An 18588-nucleotide genomic window follows, 5' to 3' on the forward strand; every position below is an offset into this window, starting at 1 on the left:
CTGGGGAACACAATGCCCAGCTCGGGAAAAGTCTCAGTAAATTCTGTTATGAGTTGATAACTGATTCACTTCTTTAGACTTCACAAATAATTCATTCTACCCCTATACACCTCTACCCCCCGCCCCCGCCATCCCCCTCTGAGGAGCCCTGACTCCCCTCAACACAGGCCTGAGCACCACCGCCCCCCACCTCAGGAGGGAGAGGGGATGCGGTAGTTTTTCCACCCCCCAGTGACGCTGGCTCTCTCCTTCCCTTCCAAAGGGGTCAGCTAGTAGTCAAAATCAGAGCCCAGTGGGCTGGGGGTGGTTTTGTGCTTGGGAGGGAGGCGAGGACCGTAGGGGAGCCTTGCGTAGGTCTCTCACATTTTTCCGGGGTGGCGGCCGGCCCCGAAGCGGCGGCGAGGCGGCGCGGGGGAGTCGTGAAAGCGGCAGCAGCACTCTCGAATCCCCAGGCGCCCGCCCTGGCCGCCGCGTCTCGGCTCCGCCCGCCTGTCAGCCGCCGGGAACCCGCGCTCGGGCGCGTGGTCGGGGTTGGAGACGTCGGAGATTGGAGGGCGCAGTCTCCCCGCCACCCCCGCGCCGAGCGAGCGTGTGCGGGAGGAACAATTGTGTGCAAGTGCGTGATTCGCTACACTTCGAGTGGCAGTTCTCAGCCAGAATAAGCGCCCCTCACCCCGCGCGCAGCGCAGGTACCCCCACACCCCAGCCAATTACTCGCGGTTTGCCTTTTGCCGCCGCCACCCAGCCCCATTATGGTCAGTTCTGCCCTAATGGGGTCCCATTTCCTTCCACCTGGACCGCTGGGAGGCAGTCCTCCGCCTTCCTCGACGGGCGCGAGGTCCTAAGTTTGTAAGGCTCCGAGGGCACCGACTCCGGTAGGGGCGGAGGGCGGGAAGACGAGAAGAGACAACTGTGATTTTGGGATTGGCCTGGCCTGGTGCATGTGGCCCCCCAGCTAGCAGCCGCCGCCCGCGCCCCGCAACCGCCGCGGCAGCCCCAGGGGAGCGCGGAGGAGGAGCCGCTCCCCGACTTCGTGGCCCACAAAAGGGTGGGGGTCAGGGGCTGTCTCTCCCGCCGAGTGCGCTCCTGCCCTGACGGCCCAGCCCACTTCCAGGGCAGCCATTGCCATGGAGACTCCCGAGGCTATAAAGCCAGATAAGCAGGCAGGTGGCGACTTCCGCGCCGCTGAGCCCCCCAAGTAAGGAGCAAGAGCCCCGGTGTGGCCCGGCCCCCGCGAGCGGGGAGGAGGCGGAGGAGCGGCGCCAGCAGCTTGAGGAGCGGCGCGCCCCGCCAGGGCTGGATGCAGGCGCGCACGGCGGGCGCCACCGTCTCATCGGGGGAGCGGGGGCTGTCCCGGGTGAGGGTGAGTGGCGCGGCTCCAAGCCACAAGGGGCGGAGGGGAACCGGACAAGCGGAAAGCAGCGGGACAGACAGAAGGGGGCCGAGCTTTGGCTCCCGTAGTCTCGTGGCGGGCCAGGCGCGGAGCCCAGAGTAGCAAGCAACCTACACCTCCAGGCGGGAAGCCCAGGGAAGGAGCTGCGAGACGCCAGGCGTGCGGCCCAGGAGCGGCAGGGAAAAGGGATCCACTGGGGCACAAGAGTGGAAACGTCAGGACCTTCGGCTGCAGCCGCCCACGCGCTGAGGGAGCCACACCAGAGCACCAGTGGGGCCCAGAGCCCAGCGGGGCGCGGGAACAGGGGCGCCCCCGTGCGGAGCTGCCGGCCGCCTAGGAGCGGCGGCCGGGGCCATGCTCAAGCCCAAGGACCTGTGCCCCCGAGCGGGTACGCGCACCTTCCTGGAGGCCATGCAGGCGGGCAAAGTGCACCTGGCCCGCTTTGTACTGGATGCGCTGGACCGCAGCATCATCGACTGCCGCGCTGAGCAGGGCCGCACGCCGCTCATGGTGGCGGTGGGGCTGCCGGACCCCGCGCTGCGCTCCCGCTTCGTGCGGCTACTGCTGGAGCAGGGTGCGGCCGTGAACCTGCGGGACGAGCGCGGCCGCACAGCGCTCAGCCTGGCGTGCGAGCGCGGCCACCTGGACGCGGTGCAGCTGTTGGTGCAGTTCAGCGGCGACCCCGAAGCGGCCGACTCGGCGGGCAACAGCCCAGTGATGTGGGCGGCGGCGTGCGGCCACGGGGCGGTGCTCGAGTTCCTGGTGCGCTCTTTCCGCCGCCTCGGCCTGCGCCTCGACCGCACCAACCGAGCGGGTCTCACGGCGCTGCAGCTGGCAGCCGCTCGCGGCCACGGGACCTGCGTGCAAGCCCTCACCGGGCCCTGGGGCCGCGCAGCTGCCGCCGCCGCGGCCCGGGGCTCCAACTCCGACAGCCCCCCCGGCCGTCCGGCTCCCGCGCCCAGCCCGGAGCGCCGACGACCCAGCCCCCGCCGCTTACCTCGGCCTCTCCTAGCGCGCTTTGCGCGAGCTGCCGGCGGCCACGGTCATGGCGGCGAGGCTGGGTCAGGGGGCAAGGGCTCCGGCCGGCACCGCGCACAGGGCAGCGAGAGGCCCGAGCTGGGCCGGAGCATGAGCCTGGCGCTGGGTGCTGTAACCGAGGAGGAAGCGGCTCGGCTGCGGGCGGGAGCACTGATGGCCCGACCACACTCGCCCCAGTCTTCAGGGACCGGGCGGTGGCGTTCGCAGGAGGTGCTGGAGGGAGCGCCTCCGACCTTAGTGCAAGCCCCCATTGGCCTGAGCCCCCACCCGGAGGGCGGCCCCGGCTCTGGCCGTTTGGGTTTGCGCCGACGCTCCACAGCTCCAGACATCCCCAGCCTGGTCGGGGAGGCCTCAGGGCCCGAAAGCGGCGCGGAGTTAGAGGCCAACGCTCTGCCCCACTCGGTGCCTGGGCCTCAGCCTTGGCAGGGGGGCACGGAGGCCGTGGTGCTGCACGCTCAGCGGTAAACAGCGTCGAGGTTGAGCCCTGCTCCCCCTCCTCTTATGTCTCTCCTCTGCTGGGATTTCTTTTTTCCAGGTCCCTCACTTTCCTGGCAGTTTCCCTGGCCTGTGATCCCATAATCTGTCCCCACTGCCCAGACCAGACCCCTAATCCTCTCTCTGAAAAGAAGCCCTATTTTATTTATTTATTTATTTGTGCTCGTCGGTATTCCCTGCCTAGGTCTCTCACCTTCCCTACAGCGTACCTTTCCTGTCCTAGAGGGGAGGAATAGAAGATGGATTCTGGAGGCTAGATAGCCTTTCAGCCAGGAAGATGGACCCCCTACCCTGAGCCCTAAGGCTCAGTTCTGAGCCTTGCCTACTCCTGCTGGGTCACCTCCTCCTTACCCCTTTCCCACACCCTGGCAGCCAGGCAGCAGAAGAGCTTGACCTGTAGAACAAAGACCTAGCCTCCCCCCTTTGCCTAGTGATGTGCCCAGTAATGCCACAGGCTACTGAAGTCTCCCTCCCTAGGTGTTGGAGACAGAAAGCAAGAAGACCAGCCTTTGAGCCCTTCTGGACAGGAGGGCTGATGATGAAGGAATCTGGAGGTTAAGGTTTTCTGGGGGAAAAGCTCCTGCCTCCAGAAAATGAGATCATATTTAGGGGTGGGAGAGGCCCTGGTATTGAAGGCTAATTGTCCCCTGAAATAGCTTCTGGGTAATTTCAGCTCCCACCGGAGACCCAGTTTTCACCTTCATGATGTGGGGTCATTGGACTACAGCAACGCCTGGCGAGCCCAGCTCCCAGCACTGAGCCCAGCTTCAGCTGGGCAGCATCTGAGTTGTACCTTTGAGGTCTCACCCCTCAGGGTCCAGCCTTATTTCCTCTCACTCTTAGAGCCTGAAATGTAAAGGACTTGGCCCTTCCCCCTCCCACCACTTCCCAGCTCCCCTGGCGGTGCACGTGGGTTCCCCCCTAGGGTGGAATGGTTGCGAAGGCTTGGCTTAATTGTATTTCTTCCAATCCTCAAAGAACTCGTGTTTTGAGTCTTTGTATATGAAGCCGAAAGCAGCGGGTCTGATCCGAGGCTTAAGAACCTGACAATATCTCTTTAAATAGAAGCTCTGCGAGGGGGATAATTGACTGAAGTGTTTGCCACGTTAAACGGCGGCGCGCGGGAGTCGGGAAGCCCACACGAGCCGCAGGTCCGGGTTTAAATTACATCAAACTCCTGAGAGAGCTGGAAGGGGGCTGTTAAAGGGCTCCTGCTTCTCGCTGGGCCGTTAATGGAGGGCAGGGCAGATGATGGATGCTGGAGGTCGAGACCAAGGACCCCTGCCTCTGCCGAGGCGCGTGGGACGCTGGCCCGGCCCAGCTTCATTACTGGGCAGATTAGTGAGTCAGAAGCAACTGTGGAGAGGTGGTTAAATGCCCTTTCCGGCGTGGTCCTTCCTCCTCCCCTCCCTCCCTGCCTTCCCCTTTGTGCAGGCCTGAGAGGCTGGCAGGGGTGGGGAGAGTTTTAGCGGGTCTGGAGAATGCGTGCCCCCAGGATCTTGCGGAAGCGCTAGCACAGTTATCTGAGCGTCCAGCCCGCGGGATCGTTGGCGCTTGGGGGCTCTCTTTGTGAACCCTGAAGGTTGAACGTGCAGCGCCTCACCCGTCTGAAGTGGGGTCCTTTCAAGACGTCGATCTATACGCCTTTGCAGAACGGAAGGTTTCTCACATGAACTCTAAGGAAACTGCCCGGAGCGAGAGTGATCTGTGCTGAGAAACTGGTCCCGGAGGTGAGCGGGCCTGGTGTAGATGTCAGACTGCTCCCCAATCATTCCACTCCCTAAGGGCTGCAAGGCCGCGCCCTCTCCCCGCGCCCTGCGCTGGACGTGATCTCTGGTGCCCCCTGGTGGCAGCGCTGCGCTTTCCTCGCGGCGCCCGGGCTAGGAGTTTGGACTTCTGGTTTTACTAGGGACCGTCGCAATGTACTTCTCCCTCTGTGTGCATTGACCCTCTTCCTCTAGTAGTATGTTAAATCCGGATACTTGAAGTCATTTCCCAGCAGTGAAGTGAGGGACAGTAAACACAAAAACTCGGATTTGGAATAGCAGGAGCCCAGACCTGTCTTCACTAAGGACCCCAAGATCTTCCAAGTTAAGGCTCCCAAGTTCAGAGAGCTTCTGCTCTGTTCTGAACAATAGGAATCTCCAATCCCTTGTTTATAATTTCTGAAGCTTGGGACCTGCACTGTTTTCTTCTGATGAGATTTGCTTTCATTTTGGGGTGTTTTGCCCTCCCCCTACTTGTTTCTTCCCACACACCTGCCTCTCCTCAGTACCACTGTCTGGGCGGCGGAACAATACAGATGCACTTGAAAAGCCAGAAGGAGAGGATCTGGGGTGGGATGGGGGATAATTGGACATCCCAAGTACAAACTCCGTTTGTTTGTTTTTTTTCCCCTCTGATCCTGGCTTGCTCACTTATTCCCTGTCTGTGTTTAATTTTCACAGAGTTTTTTTTTTTTTTAAGATTTTATTTATCTATTTGACAGAGACCACAAGTAGGCAGAGAGGAAGGCAGAGACAGAGAGACAGGGAAGCAGGCTCCCTGCTGAGCAGACAGCCCAATGTGGGGCTCGATCCCAGGACCCTGGGACCATGACCCAAGCCCAAGGCAGAGGCTTTAACCCACTGAGCCACCCAGGTGCCACCTTCACAGAGTTTTTTAATGGTGTAAGGATCCAAGTATTTGGCTTCTTCAGAACACCATAAGGTCTGGGTTGAACATTAGGTAGGAGGTGCTCTCATCTTTCAAATGTCGCTGACCTGTGACTTTCTGGTTCATTGTCACCCTGGGGCCTTCCTTCCTTATTGAATAAACAACCATGAGGGCTCCTCTCCACCGAATTGCCAAGGGCTTGGTGGTTGAAAGCGATGTTCTTAAAAAAAACCACAGTAGATCTTTCCTGTCTGCACTGAATTGTGTTTGAATGACTTGCTGTTCTTGCAGATTCTTACTGGGCCCAGCTCCGTGCAGAAGTTCTCTGTGTCCCTGCATTTTGCTCTCCTGCTCTTCCTACTCATTGTCAGCCCCAGAGCTTTGACGCTGGTGTCCTCTCGAGCTCACTCCACTTTAGAAGAGACTTTTCTAAACCGTTTTCTTTTCCCAACTCTTGTTGCTTTCATCATTGTGCAGAATTGCCCAGGCCACTGGATCTCGGTACCCTAACATCAAGCTCAGAACTAGTCTATGTGGGAGGCTAAGTGACGTACACATACGCTTTTGGAATGACACTGTGTGGTGGAAGGACTATTAGAACTCAGAAGAATAGTTAATAAATCCAGTATTATTCAGTTGCAAGAACTGGCCTCTCTTTGCCTTGCCAATGGCTCCTAATTGGGGGCTCCCTTTGGGGCGGCAGAAGGGTGTGCTTGCTTCCTGACAAGCTTCCATCTTCCATCAGCCTCCATCCCTGCCTGTCCCACTAGGCACTGCGGCTGCATCCTGGAGGCAGGACTGAGTTGGTGGGACTAGGACCCTCCGACGAGGGCAGCTGTCTGGGTGGGACTGCTGCGGAGAGCAGGAAAAGGTCGGCATGACTCCAGGATGCTGCCTGAGAGGTTTCCCTGAACCCTGGGCTTGGGGGGGGGGGGGGGTAGCGGGGGGGGGGGGGCTGGGGGACGCAGGATGAGCTCTCAGGAAGGCAGTGCTGGAACCAGAGTCAGAGCTAGAAGTTGAAAGAGAATTCCAGCCACCTCACCTACCTGTAGGACTAGCACCAAGGTCTCTTGATTTTCAGCCACTGCACTGTTCTTTGATAACCCCTCAGTTCTGAGAACCGAAACAGACTGCTTTCTCTCTGGAAGCAGCTCCCGGCCACTTCCTGGAGACAGCCTGGGGAGCGCAGCCTCTGACTTGCCTTAGAGTGAGAAGTGAAAGGGAGAAGGGAGGCACTGAGGCAGAAAGTGGTTATAGCCCTGGTGGGTGCCCCCCAGAGCCCCTCTGGTACCAGCAAGCACAGCCCATGGCCCTGGGCCTTCCTGGCTGGGTTCTGGTCCTTTGGAAGGAGACCTCTGTCTCTTTCTCAGCTCTTTCAGCCCCGAGGGCCTTTTACTTCCTGTTTCCCTCCTTATCTGCCTTCACGGGCCCACAGGCCACCAGGGAGTTGGGTTTTCTGTGGACTTGGAGTGGCTGCTGGGGAGCTTACACGGTGGGGAGGGGGCAACTAGACCCCCACTGCAGGTGTCCAGCTTGAAGACAGCCTGGCTCCATTCTCAGAGACAACAACCCAGAGGTTTTTGAACACTCAGTTTAATTTAAAACAGGCACAAGTGCAAACAATTCACAAAAGTTTCTAGGGAAGATGCTTTTGTTTTTAAAACTCTGACCTTTAAAAAAGTCCTTGCAATTTTTTTTTTTTCCGGCCCCAAAGCAGGCCATTGGGGAGCAGAGGAATCTAAAAATATTATCTAGATAGGGTCCTGACACCTGGAGTTCTTCCCTGGATTCCCTGACTCATAATAGCCCTGAAGGTGGGGAGGGAAGAGGGAGGAGGGAAGGAGCAAGGGCATATGGTTTGCACAAAGGGGGTACCCATTTTCTTGACAGGATGGGGCCCCAGGAGGTGGTTCACTTCCCCCCAGACCAAGATTTTGAAAAGAACAGGTCCTTGATGACCTGGTTATTGAGAGGAAGCTCTTAGCCGAAACAAAGTGTGTTCCCTCACCATTCCTGTCTAGGCTCTTAGACTCCAGTGTAGAGGAGAAACTTGGAAATCTGCCAAGCCCCTAGGATGTATTAGACTCAATGCAGACCTCTCCGCTGGTCAGGTAGAAGCAAAGGACTTGGGAGGTGGGAAGCCAGGCCAGGAAAGCAGGTCCCTTTGGAGTACAACTTAGTGGCAAAAAGATTGGAAAAACTTTACGGAAGCTGGCTGTGGGTGATCTGAAGGGAGCCAAGCTGTCGGAGTGACCATCTGTCACTTACACACACACACACACACACACACACACACACACACGTGCACGTGATGTTCTCTCCATCCTGTAACGTGAGACTATGTTTACCACCAACTCCATTCTTTCTCTTTCACCCAGAGCAACGCTCCACCTCCTTCCCTGGCCTGTGAGCAGGCTGGTCACACTTTGGGGCAGGCTGTGCAGGGAGAGTGGATGTCAGTGCAGGTGAGTTGGGAAGCAGGTGCAGGTTGGACTATACCTTCAGGAAGTCAGACACGAGGGAGGAAGACAGCTTCAGGCAGTAGATACCTTCCCCGTGGCCCTCTCGAGACCCCAGGGTTTAGAGTTGGAGCGGAGAACAGCAGCTATCCTGGGGAAGATCAGCAGTCTGCCCTCTTGGGTAGCCCGGGATGCTTGTGTACAACTATCTTTAAAAAACTGCAGTAGCCTTTTCGGCTGGGTTGGCCATGGTGGCCAGGAGTGCTGGTCTCCACGTTTCTTAGAAATATCCCTGTGCAAATGACAAAGGGTCATCCTGTAGAAGGGGTCTCCGTCATCCCAAAGGCAACTGGGGACTCTCTTGGGAGAGAGAGAGACCGAGGGGCAGGTCCGGCCTGGCCCAGTAGGCGGAAGGGCAGAAGGGTGTGGGTGGGGTTTCACATTCAATCTTTGGAGAGAATACTGAGAGAATGAGGCAGGCAGGCCCTGCTGGTGGGCTGGCAGCCCAGTGTCCCCTGCCTGGGGGTATTGGTGGCAGGTGCGCTCTGCAGGTGGGCTCAGCAGGTGGAGGTCTGCTTGCGGTAGAGCTGGATCAGGGGGACCAGGCACTCAGGCAGCCCCGTCTGCAGCAGGAAAGGGTGGTCCAGGAGCTCCTGAGCCGTGGCTCTCTCCTGGGGGTCCCGCACCAGCATCCGTTCCAGGAAGTCTCGAAGCACTGGGGAGACCTGTGGAGACAGGGCAGCACTGAGAGCAAGCTGCTGCATGCAGTCACTTTGGAGTGACTCATCTGCCCATCCCCACCATCACTGGAAGGTCTTAAATTCTCTTGTTTCTTACTTCCTGGCAGCTCCCAGGCTCAGTAGTTTTCAGATTATCAGTTAGGTAAAGAAACTTCGCCTCAGTCCAGAAAAATGGCTAGTTCACCTCTAGGGGGTGCTGCTGAGCAGAGGAAGGAAAACGCCCTGCTCCTGGGGAGTCTGGCTGCAAATACACAGCCTATTCCCCACCCGGCTGCTGGAGGCTGTTGACCTTCAGGCTCTGTGGCTTTGTGGAAGGGGCATGGCATTGGTATTAGTGATCCAGTCCTGGGTCTATCCCTGATCTTCGACAAGTTGTGATTTTCTCTAGACGTCAGTTCTCTTATCTGTCCAATGGGCTAATGATAAAATGTGCTTGCCCTGTCTTTAGTGAAGATCAAAAAAGAGGCTAGGGATGAAGTGTCTTGAAAAATAGAAAAGAGCAAAGTGAGACCTAACAAGGAAGATTTCTTTAATGCTCTAAGCCTTGGAGTCTAAGTCAAGGGCTTATCTTGGTTCATTTTGAGCCAGTATCTCGGGATGAGGCTAAGTCTTGGGCTGTTGCGGAAGGCTACGTCCTCTGGGGAATTAGCCAACTGGAAATCTCCTGTATGTGTTGGTCCTGGGGCTGGCAGTGCAGGCTCCAAGGACCAGTGGTCTGGGAAGGTGTTTCCTGACTGTCCTCCCATCCAGCTGTGCAGGGGCCACAGGAGTATTTTATCATTTAGGGACTGGTTTTCAACCCTCTGTGACATTTCTCACTCTGGCCACCAGATGGCAGTGCCATTTTGCCGCCCTGTGCTGACCTGGCCACCAGCAGGGGGTGTCCACAGGTAAGGCCTGTGGGGTTTGGGTGGATTTGGCAGAAAAGTGTGAAATGCATGTGCACTCGCACATGTTCACTGGTTTTAAGGGAAAACCTGTGGCTCAGTTGTGGCCAGGATGTGCGCTGGTGGAGGACAAACCGATCTGCTGAACGAGACTGGGAACACTGTGCCATGGGATGGCTCCCCTGACAGAGGGAGTGGAGGGGCTCCTGCTCAGTTAGCTTCTCTAGAATTCCTCCCCAGGATATCAGGGATTCCTGGCAGCCTTGCTTTCCCTTCTCTCAGGCTCCTGTCAATTGACTGCAGGTGGAAACTTGTTCGAGGGGGCCACAGGAGTTTGCCATAGGTTTTGTGTGGAGAAGGCAGAGCCTTTTCTGGGAGCCTCTGGCTTCCGTGGAAGGGAGAGCGTGGGCCAAGGAACCCAGGCTCTGGTCCCCTCAGCCTCAGGAAGAATGGGGTCAGCAGGGTCCACCCTGAGCACTGACTGACCTTGTGAGAGTTTTTCAGCCTGGGTGGGGGGCTGTCCCGGAGCCTCTTCATGGCCTGCACTGGGGAGTCACTAAAGTACGGTGGCTCGCCGTCCACCATTTCAATCACCATGATGCCCAGGGACCAGATGTCCACCTGTAGGAAGAGAATGTCCTGGATGGTGCCGGCCAGAGTAGGGCCCCTGGGTAGCAGTGTGTTGCACAGGGACGGGAGCAGCTGGCCTCCTTCCTGGCCACCTGCCCTGTGACCAGTTACTTCCTGCATGAGTGCCCACTGACTACAGGGACAGAGCTGTCAGCCATTCTCGAAGACTGGCCATCAGATGTGAGGAAGCCTGGTCATACCCCACCTTGCCCACGAGCTGCAGGAGGGAACAGTTTGTGGCAGCAAAGTCACAAGTGAGGGCAGACCCATTCATGAGCTGGTAGGGGGCATTGGGAAGTGGGGTAGGGTATGGACTAAGTGGGAATCTGAAAACCAGGGCTATTTGGGGGAGGGATGTCTCTGCAGGGGCCACAGGAGCTGTTTGTTCCCAACTGGAACTTCTGGGAGGACGGGGGCATGGAGGGACTGCTTACCTCAGTAGCATACAGAGACCTGGAGATCACCTCAGGAGCCATCCAGTAGGGGGTTCCTACCAGGGACTTCCTCTTCGGCACATCTTTGCTGATCTGAGCACAGAAGCCGAAGTCCGAGAGTTTCACCTGTATTTGAGATGGGGCGGGGCGTGGAGGACAGGGAGTGGTGAACTAGGAGCAGGAGCTGAGTAAGCTCCAAGCACAGACACAGGGGGCGGGGCACACCAGGCTGGGGAGGGCCCTACCCTGCCATCGAGGGTCAGAAGGATGGAGTCACTTTTGATGTCCCGGTGGATGACACCCTGGGCATGAAGGTAAGCCAGAGCCTGCAGTACGGCCTCACACACAGTGGCGATCTGCTCCTCGTTCAGCCTGGACAGAGAAGGCCAGGCCACAGACAGAAGAAGACATGAGCTTTGGCAGAGCTGCAGGGCTGGGCAGATCGGGTGCCCCTGGGCCCACGCCCCATAGCTCCCAGACAATACACACGGGGATCCAGTCAGGCCAGAGCCTTGGTGGAAATGGGCCTGGACCGAGGCTGGAGACCCCCACCCCACTCCCCTGAACCCTCCTGGGTCTGTTAACCTGAACGGACAGGGGGTGCTCACGGTGATGGGACAGGCACCCTGAGTTTTCTTGGCCTGAGGCTGCTCATTCCCCCTGCTGGGACAATGGGAGCAGCCAGTGCTCAGAGCCCAGCCCCTGCCCCAGCTGCTCACCTGACTTGGGAAACGATGTCCGTGAGGGCCCCGCCCTGCAGGAACTCCATAAGCACCCACAGCTCCTCACCCACCAGGTAGCTCTTGTACATCTCCACCACGTTGAGGTGCTGGTAGTCTCGCATGATCACCACCTGGGGAGCAGAATGGGGAGGGAGGGTGCCTGAGTGCTGGGCCCGGTCCCCATGGCCCCACTTCCGGACAGTCATCCTCAGTGCCGGACCCTGTCCCGCCATCTCCTCCCACCTCATTAAAGAGCAGCTCCCTGCGCTGCTGCTTCCTGAGGTCCATCATCTTGACAGCCACCTGGCGGCCCGAGTGCTTCTCCCGGGCCAGGCAGACAATGCCCGTGGAGCCCTCGCCGATCTTCACGTAGCTGTCCAGCAGCATCCGGGGGTCACCCTGGTCCACCACCATCCTGAGTGCAGCCTTGAACTGCTCATGTGTCACAACACCTGTGTCCTCACCAGCCAGGGCGCCCTTGGCCGCTGCAGGGTCCTGGGGCAGGTACAGGTTGCTGGTGCTGATCTGGGCTTGCCTGGTGCGTGGGGAGCCCGCAGGGGAAGACCGGCCTGGGGTGGGGCCGGCGGCGGGGGCTGTGCAGAGGGACTTCTGGGGGCTGCTGGTGTCCGAGGTGGTCAGAGGGCTGAAGGTCCCCATGGGTGGGTCCGAGGGCAAGGACTGGGCCTTGGCCACCAGGCTCGGTGGGGGGTCTTTCTGCAGTGGTGGTGGTGGTCGGAAAGAGGAGTTAGGCTGCAGGGAAGGAAAGAGGAACAGAGAAGGGGTTGACTGTGGGAGCATTTGGAGTGACCTTCCCAGAAGCAGGGGGTGACCTCTGGACAGGGGCGTGTCTGGCAGGGCATTGGACCAAATAAGGGAGGTGCCATGGGCAAGGATTTTCAAAGGCAGCCGCCGAAGTTCATGCTCAGGAGCTCAGCCCCCAGCGTTCCCAGGTGAGCAGTCCAAACATCGGCTCTTTATATCCGCTCCGCCTCGCCTGGGAAGCCGAAGAGAGCAGTCCCTGGGGTGTCCTCTGCTGGGTATTTCTTCCTGGGTAATTGACAGCCAGACCCCAGGGAGGACACCAAGAGGCCGTCTTCCCTCTGTACTGCTGGGCTGTGTGGGGAATCTGGGTCAGAAGCATTCTGCATTCCTGGGGCACTCCACCCAAGGGCCCACGTGGGCGGAGGAGGCCCTGGGCAGTGGCAGGGTGGAAGGGGGTCGGTGGGCAGTGCTGCAGCTGGGACTGCTCCCCAGCCCAGGGCAGGGAAGCCACAGCAAGGGGTCTGCTAGCCCCACTCGTGCCTGACAGCAGGAGCCTGCGTGTCTGTCCTGAGAGTATGTCCCCAACAGAGGACCACAGAGCTGTGTTACCCTCTGGGGTTTCATAGGTATGTCTCCCGGGGTTGGGAACTGGTGCCAGAGAGATCTGGAATTAGGAGGCCAGGGGTAGGGAGGTTTCCTAGAGGCTCCCCAGAGCAGCCTCTGTCCCAAACATGACTCCTGGCTGATGACTGCCCCGCCCCCAAGGAAGGGAAGGAGGCACCCCCCCCCACCCCGCAATCCTTATGGCCTCTGGCAGGGAGGGAGGGAACATGGAACTGAGTGGCAGACTGAGCCTCAGTGAGCCCAAGGCCCTGCCCTGAAGCCTCTGAGGCTCCTCGCCTTTCAGGGCCCAAGCCCTCCAGCCCAAGCCCTCCAGCCAGCCTGGCAGGAAAGTGTTCCCTCCTTGGGTTCTCTCCAGAGAGCTGGCGAAGTGCAACATGATTCTTCCCAGGGATTATATGATTTTAGAAGGGGCACCTGGAAAGGGCCCTAAGTAACCTAACAAGGGACACTTGAGGGGCTGCAGAGAACTTTCCAGAACATCTCAGAACCCATCATATGGCAGTGCTCTAGCTGCCCACTGGGTCTTGGCCCAGATCCCCAGAACTGCAGCAACCTCCAAGAAATCTCCCTAAGCGCTCAGCTTGGGCTGAGGGACCCCAAGTCTGGGCTTTGGATCCCACCAGGCTCAGCAGAGCCTTATCAACCTCTTCTGCACCTTCTCCCCAGGCTTCAGGGTGCACCCCCTTACCCAGTGCCTGATCTTGCCTAGAGGGGAGCATGTACCCAAATGCCCTTGCCAGCAGCGAGCCGAGCTGTGGCAGTCTGCCACCCCCGCCCCACCTGCACACCCCAAAATGTGCACCAGCCTCTGGCAGGCTATGCCTGGCTCGGGCTCAGCCTTCACAGCCAAGGAGCCAGGAGAACCTCCCAGCACTGCTGCACGACTCCATCCTGCCCGGTGAGCACCTCTAGGGGGTAAAGAGACCCTCCCATGTCTTTGCCAGGCCCGACCCTCACCCATGTTTCCCCACTCTGTGTAGTGGAGCAGTGGGACCTCTGGACTTGGGGTCATGACCTAGACTCCAGTATGGCTCCTGCTCTGACCAGCCGTGACTCTCAGGCAACTCACCCTCTCTGAGCCCACCTTGTCTGTCAGGGCACAGTGATCTGGGGAGCTGGAGAGAATGCAGAATCCTGCTCCAGTAAGTCCTTAGAGCAGTGACTCTGCATTTTAACGAGGCCCCTGGGCTCTGATGCCAGAGGACTGTGGACCACCATGGGAGCAGCTTTGGACAAATGGGCTCTGTGATTCCTCGGCCTCATGGAGGCTGTGGGGGGGGCTGGGACTGGGGGTGCGGGGAGCATGGTAACGTCTGAGGCTGGGAGGCCATGTCCTGGGAGCAGAGGTTTCACAGGACAGCACCCTACACAGCTCACTTGGTCACACAGTCACTGAGGCAGCCCCCAAGGCCCAGTAAAAAGGTTGCCTGCTGGCCTGCAAGGTGCGGCTCACAGAAAACATGCTCTCTGAGCATCTGGGCCGGGCTGGATAGAATGTGGGGGCCCAGAAGCATCTAGAGCTGCTTTTGAGGTTGCTCTCATCACCCTTGATCTGTCTCTACTTGGATGTCGAAGGCAGGCTGTAAAATAATTCCCTTCACCTGCTGGCCTCTTGGCCCCCTACACAGGCCAGCTCTGTTCTCTGGTTGAGTTGGCTTGGGCGGTGGGGTGGGGGAGGTGAAGACAGGCCCTGAGATGGGCCAAGGAGGGGATCTGCTCCCCCTCCGCTGTCAAGGCCCCTATGGAGACACTGTTGCAGGCATCTGTTGAACTCAGAGGCCAAGGGTGCAGCAGGTGGGTGGCTGGCTGGCTGAAAGCGGCAAAGAACAGGGATCCAGCCGAGGGCCCATCCCCAATGTAGCCTGGGACGTGGGCTGCGGGGTAGTCAGGCTGGGCTCCGGTCTTCACTTCCCCAAGCTCTGGACCTGAGCATCCCTTTGTTACCCTCTACAAGAAGGGAGCTTTGACTTAATGTCACCACAAGAAAAGTCCAGAGGAAACCTCTTAAGCCATACCAAGGGAAAGGGGGACAAAAGATGGAGTTAGTTGTTACGGGTTCTGGAGTTCGTTTTGTGACTGAGACATCTTCTTGGGTGGGAAGCCACCAGAAGGGGCGTGCATGCGGTTACAATGATGCCATCTTTCCTGCCTGGGCCATGGCAACAGAGCCAGGCTCTCCAGCCATGGCTTGGGGGGCTATAATCTAAGTGCCTTGGAGGCAAAGGCCATGTCCTTAATATTTTAAAAATAATAAAGCCATTTATTGAGGGTGTCCCACTTCGACAAGGCCCTTAAATGCATTATCTCATTTAATTCTCATAACCTCTGGGTTGTTTTATCTTTGCACGGGTGCTATTATTACCTGTATCTGTCGATAAGGAAATGGGCTCAGAGAGGTTAAGTAACTTGCCCAGAGGCACTAAATGGTAAGAGCAAGGTTGACTTTAGTCCTGGTCAGCCTGACCCTTCATCCCTCAGCTGTGGTCCTAATGGATGTCCTTGACGTATAACAGAATACAGGGTACACAGCAGGTGTTTAACCAAGATGTGCTGATTTTGTTGGGGTCTTTTGACTTAGCCTTTTTGCCTGAGAGGAACCACTTCTAAATTCCCCCAGTTCCTGTCTTAACGCTTTGGCCTCACTGCCCCCAGTCAGGCCTCAAGGTCTTTTGCTTTTAGTCAAAGTGAGTAACTGCGGGTCACGCTTCCTGGGGCCAAGTACGAAAGCCCTAGAGCCGCACACCCTTCTGTAGCCTCTCTTGGCCCGAGGTGGCAATTGGTGGCTTGACCTCCCAGGGCACCAGTGTCCAACCAGGTGCTGAGGGCCCTGAAGCAAGCCCTGGGGTGCACGGAGGGGCAGAAGGCTGGCTGCTGGTTTGGTCTAGTGGTTCCTGGGGCTGTGGGGGTAGGCTAGGAAGCTGGACGCAGTGGTTCTCAACTGGGGCTGATTTTATTCCCTACCAAGGGACATCTGGCAATGTCTGGGGGCGATTTCCGGTTGTCCCAGCTGAGAAGTACTATCTGCGACTAGTGGGTAGAAGCCAGAGATGCTATTACATATCCCACAATGCACAGGACAGCCCCTAGGACAAAGGATTATTTGACCCAAATGTCACTGGGGCAGGGGGTGAGAAGCGCTGGCCCAGGATCAGCGGAGAGGAAGTTTCTCTCCTGGCTTTTAGAGGCCTGGCTCGAAAGTATTTCTCTAGAAATGTATGCTCCAGGTGCTGGGAAGGAAACCATCACCCTGGGTTGGGAATGGTGGTGTCTCCAAGCCCTAGACAATGACCCCCTGTTTCCACTGCACACCCTGCTGCAGTGGCCTATGGTAGATCCTTGGTAAAATGAAGGATGGACAGGCCTACTGAGGCTGGCTGGACAGCCTGTTCCCTGCTGTGGGGTATTAGCAGGAGCTCAGAAATGTGCAGGTCACGCCCAGCCCAGTGTTGACAACCCCTTTTTCCAAATCCCCAAAGCCCTGCCACAGGATTCCCAAGAGGCCAGCGAGCGATCAAGTTCCAGTTCTCACCTCCTGGGCACTTGTTCGGCCCTCCACCCTCCCACTCCACGGGGGAGCCTAGCCCGCGTCCTTCATCCCAGTCACGGAACAAAGCCCAGAACCTTCCCTGGGTGCCTTGGGCTGGCAGTGACTTAGAAAGGTTGAGGGTCCAGGCCACTCCCCAAACTCTCCACCCAAGTCCTGGCTGGAGCACACTCAGATATCACCACTGCTGGGGAGGCGCCAGGCTTGCTCTGAAAGCCCTCGGGGGACAGGAGCTCTGTCACTCGTGTCACTGTCACCTGTTGTTTCTTAGGTCTGACTTCCCAACCTCATGCTGCAGCATAAGGTCATTTCTGCCTGTTCCTCATGAAGGAGGTGCAGATGCCATGATCAGAAAGCCTTGGGGAGCAAGAGCCCGGAGGGCCCTCTCACTGCTGCCTTCCCTGACTCTTTCTCCACCCCTGAGGCTTCCCTAACCATCTCTGAGCCCACCTTCTCATTGGCCAAATGGGAAAGAATGGTGCTATCACCACAGACAGCACATCACAGGGCATGGAAGAAACAAGTGCAGTCTCCTCTGCCAAGAAATGTCCCTTCACTGTTTCCTGTTTCACAAGATAAATCTGTGCATTCCAGGCTGTGGCACGTGCCAAAAGTTGGCTTTCCTGCTGCTCCTGGGCCTAGGCAAACTCAACCCCCCAGCTTTTCACATAGCACACGAACCCCAAAACAAATCATTACAGAAACGGTAAATGAAACAACCTCTTCAGAAAAGGGGAGGGGGATGCCTGGGTGGCTCAGCCTGTTAAGCGTCGGACTCTCAGTTTTCCATTCAGGTCATCAACTCAGCGTTGTGGGACTGAGCCCCACATCAGGCTCTGAGCTCAGCAAGGAGTCTGCTCAAATTTCTCTCTCCCTCCACCCCTCCCTGCACTTGTACTCTCTCTCTCAAATAAATAAGTAAATCTTAAAAAAAAAAAATGTGGGGGCAGGGGAGGAAGGGAAGAATCCTCCTCACCAGAGAAGGGGTTCACATGAACATCTGTGACTCCTGAGGGAGAAGCAGTTCAGGGAACCTCTGGTCACCCTCAGGAGGGCACTGGGGCAAGCAAGGGGTGGAGACCGAAAGAAGCTCTGAGGAGAGGGAGGCCAAGACCCTGCCCCCAACCAGTGTTGGAGCACCCGTCTCTGCCATGCCTGGCTGGGGGTATCTGGGCTTATCATTAAAGGTGATTGCCTCCCACTGTGATCCACCCAGACACACAGTAGGGGGCAGGAATGTAAATTGGGGTGTACTGAAAGTCCCTCGGAGGCCCCCCAGAAAATGAGCGGGCCTGCAATCTCTTGACTCGCCAGGGCTAAGCGCCTGGAAGACCAGAGCTCAGCTGGTTCAGGGAAGACTCCTCAGCTGAGGCTCTTGGTCACTCTGTTCTCTTTCGCTCTCCCTAGCCTGACCCTGTAAATGGGGACGGCCGGGCTCCCAGGCCCTGCTGAGGGCGGCCCCAGCCCCACCTACCTTGTTCTGGGAGGGAGGGCCTGGCTTGCTGCTGCTCGCAGTGGCCATGGCCGTGGCAGGAGTAGACAGGAACATGCTTCTGAACAGCCTGCGCTTCAGGCTGCTCTCCTGGGTCTTGGGGCTGGGGCTGCCCTCCCCGCCTGGCCTGCCTGCGGCTGAGCCCACCAGGCAGGACTGTGGCCGGGCCTCCTCGGAACCATGCCTGGCAGCCTTGGTCCTGCGCCTGCTGGCGGCTGCGGGGGGCGAGGCGCCGGGTGGCGAGCTCTGTAGGCAGGCCCCCAGCTGCAGACAGCGCTGCGTGGCACCCTGGAACTCTGCAGGGCCTAACGACTGGGCCTTGGTGGCCAGCCCATTGGGGAGGACCCTCGGGCTCTGTGGCTCTGGCCACGGCATCGGCCTGCGGCCTGCTGGTGTGTCCCCGTTGCAGCTGAGGTAGAGGCCATGGGGGTCAGTGCGCTCAGACTGGGGGCTCTGCAGGTACATGTCTGGGTCTGTGGCCCAGTGCTCGTCCCCCAGCAGCCCCAGGGACTGTGCCCGCCGCCGGCTGGTGGGGCTGCGGCCACGCAGGGTGTTGGAGCTGATGACCGACAGCTTCTGGATGTCGTTGAGCAGCCCTGAGATGTAGCCGTCCGTGGGCACTGAGCTGCCCCGCACCACAGTCTGTGGGGGAGGGAAAAGAGCATGAGCCAGCGGCCTGTTCATGGTAGGAAGCCTCCATGGGGTGGGGTGGG

The 18588-nt window shown here is 58.3% G+C and overlaps 2 protein-coding genes across 3 annotated transcripts in view; one reads left to right on the forward strand and one right to left on the reverse strand.

The window, feature by feature from the left end:
* The first annotated feature begins 1219 nt into the window (after window positions 1-1219).
* On the forward strand, window positions 1220-4349 carry ANKRD63 (ankyrin repeat domain 63). Its single transcript, XM_032856860.1, has one exon. The coding sequence runs from the start codon at window positions 1748-1750 to the stop codon at window positions 2894-2896; it is 1149 nt and encodes a 382-aa protein (XP_032712751.1). The 5' UTR covers window positions 1220-1747; the 3' UTR covers window positions 2897-4349.
* A 2807-nt stretch (window positions 4350-7156) lies between these two features.
* The window catches only part of PAK6 (p21 (RAC1) activated kinase 6), a 36092-nt gene continuing 24660 nt past the window's right edge, over window positions 7157-18588 (reverse strand). For both annotated transcript variants that reach the window (XM_032856855.1, XM_032856856.1), the window contains 7 exons: window positions 17858-18517; window positions 11697-12203; window positions 11451-11584; window positions 10977-11103; window positions 10732-10857; window positions 10154-10288; window positions 7157-8765 (listed from right to left, as the gene is read on the reverse strand). In XM_032856855.1, the coding sequence (XP_032712746.1) occupies window positions 8598-8765; window positions 10154-10288; window positions 10732-10857; window positions 10977-11103; window positions 11451-11584; window positions 11697-12203; window positions 17858-18517 (1857 nt within the window). In that variant the 3' untranslated portion in view covers window positions 7157-8597. The remainder of the gene's footprint in view (window positions 8766-10153; window positions 10289-10731; window positions 10858-10976; window positions 11104-11450; window positions 11585-11696; window positions 12204-17857; window positions 18518-18588) is intronic.

This window comes from Lontra canadensis, unplaced genomic scaffold, assembly GCF_010015895.1.
Source record: "Lontra canadensis isolate GAN:19392208 unplaced genomic scaffold, GSC_riverotter_1.0 scaffold12, whole genome shotgun sequence".
Classification (NCBI taxonomy): Eukaryota; Metazoa; Chordata; class Mammalia; order Carnivora; family Mustelidae; genus Lontra; species Lontra canadensis.

Coding starts and splice junctions, on each gene's coding strand:
- ANKRD63 (XM_032856860.1), top strand. CDS start 1,748: ATGCTCAAGCCCAAGGACCTGTGCCCCCGAGCGGGTACGCGCACCTTC.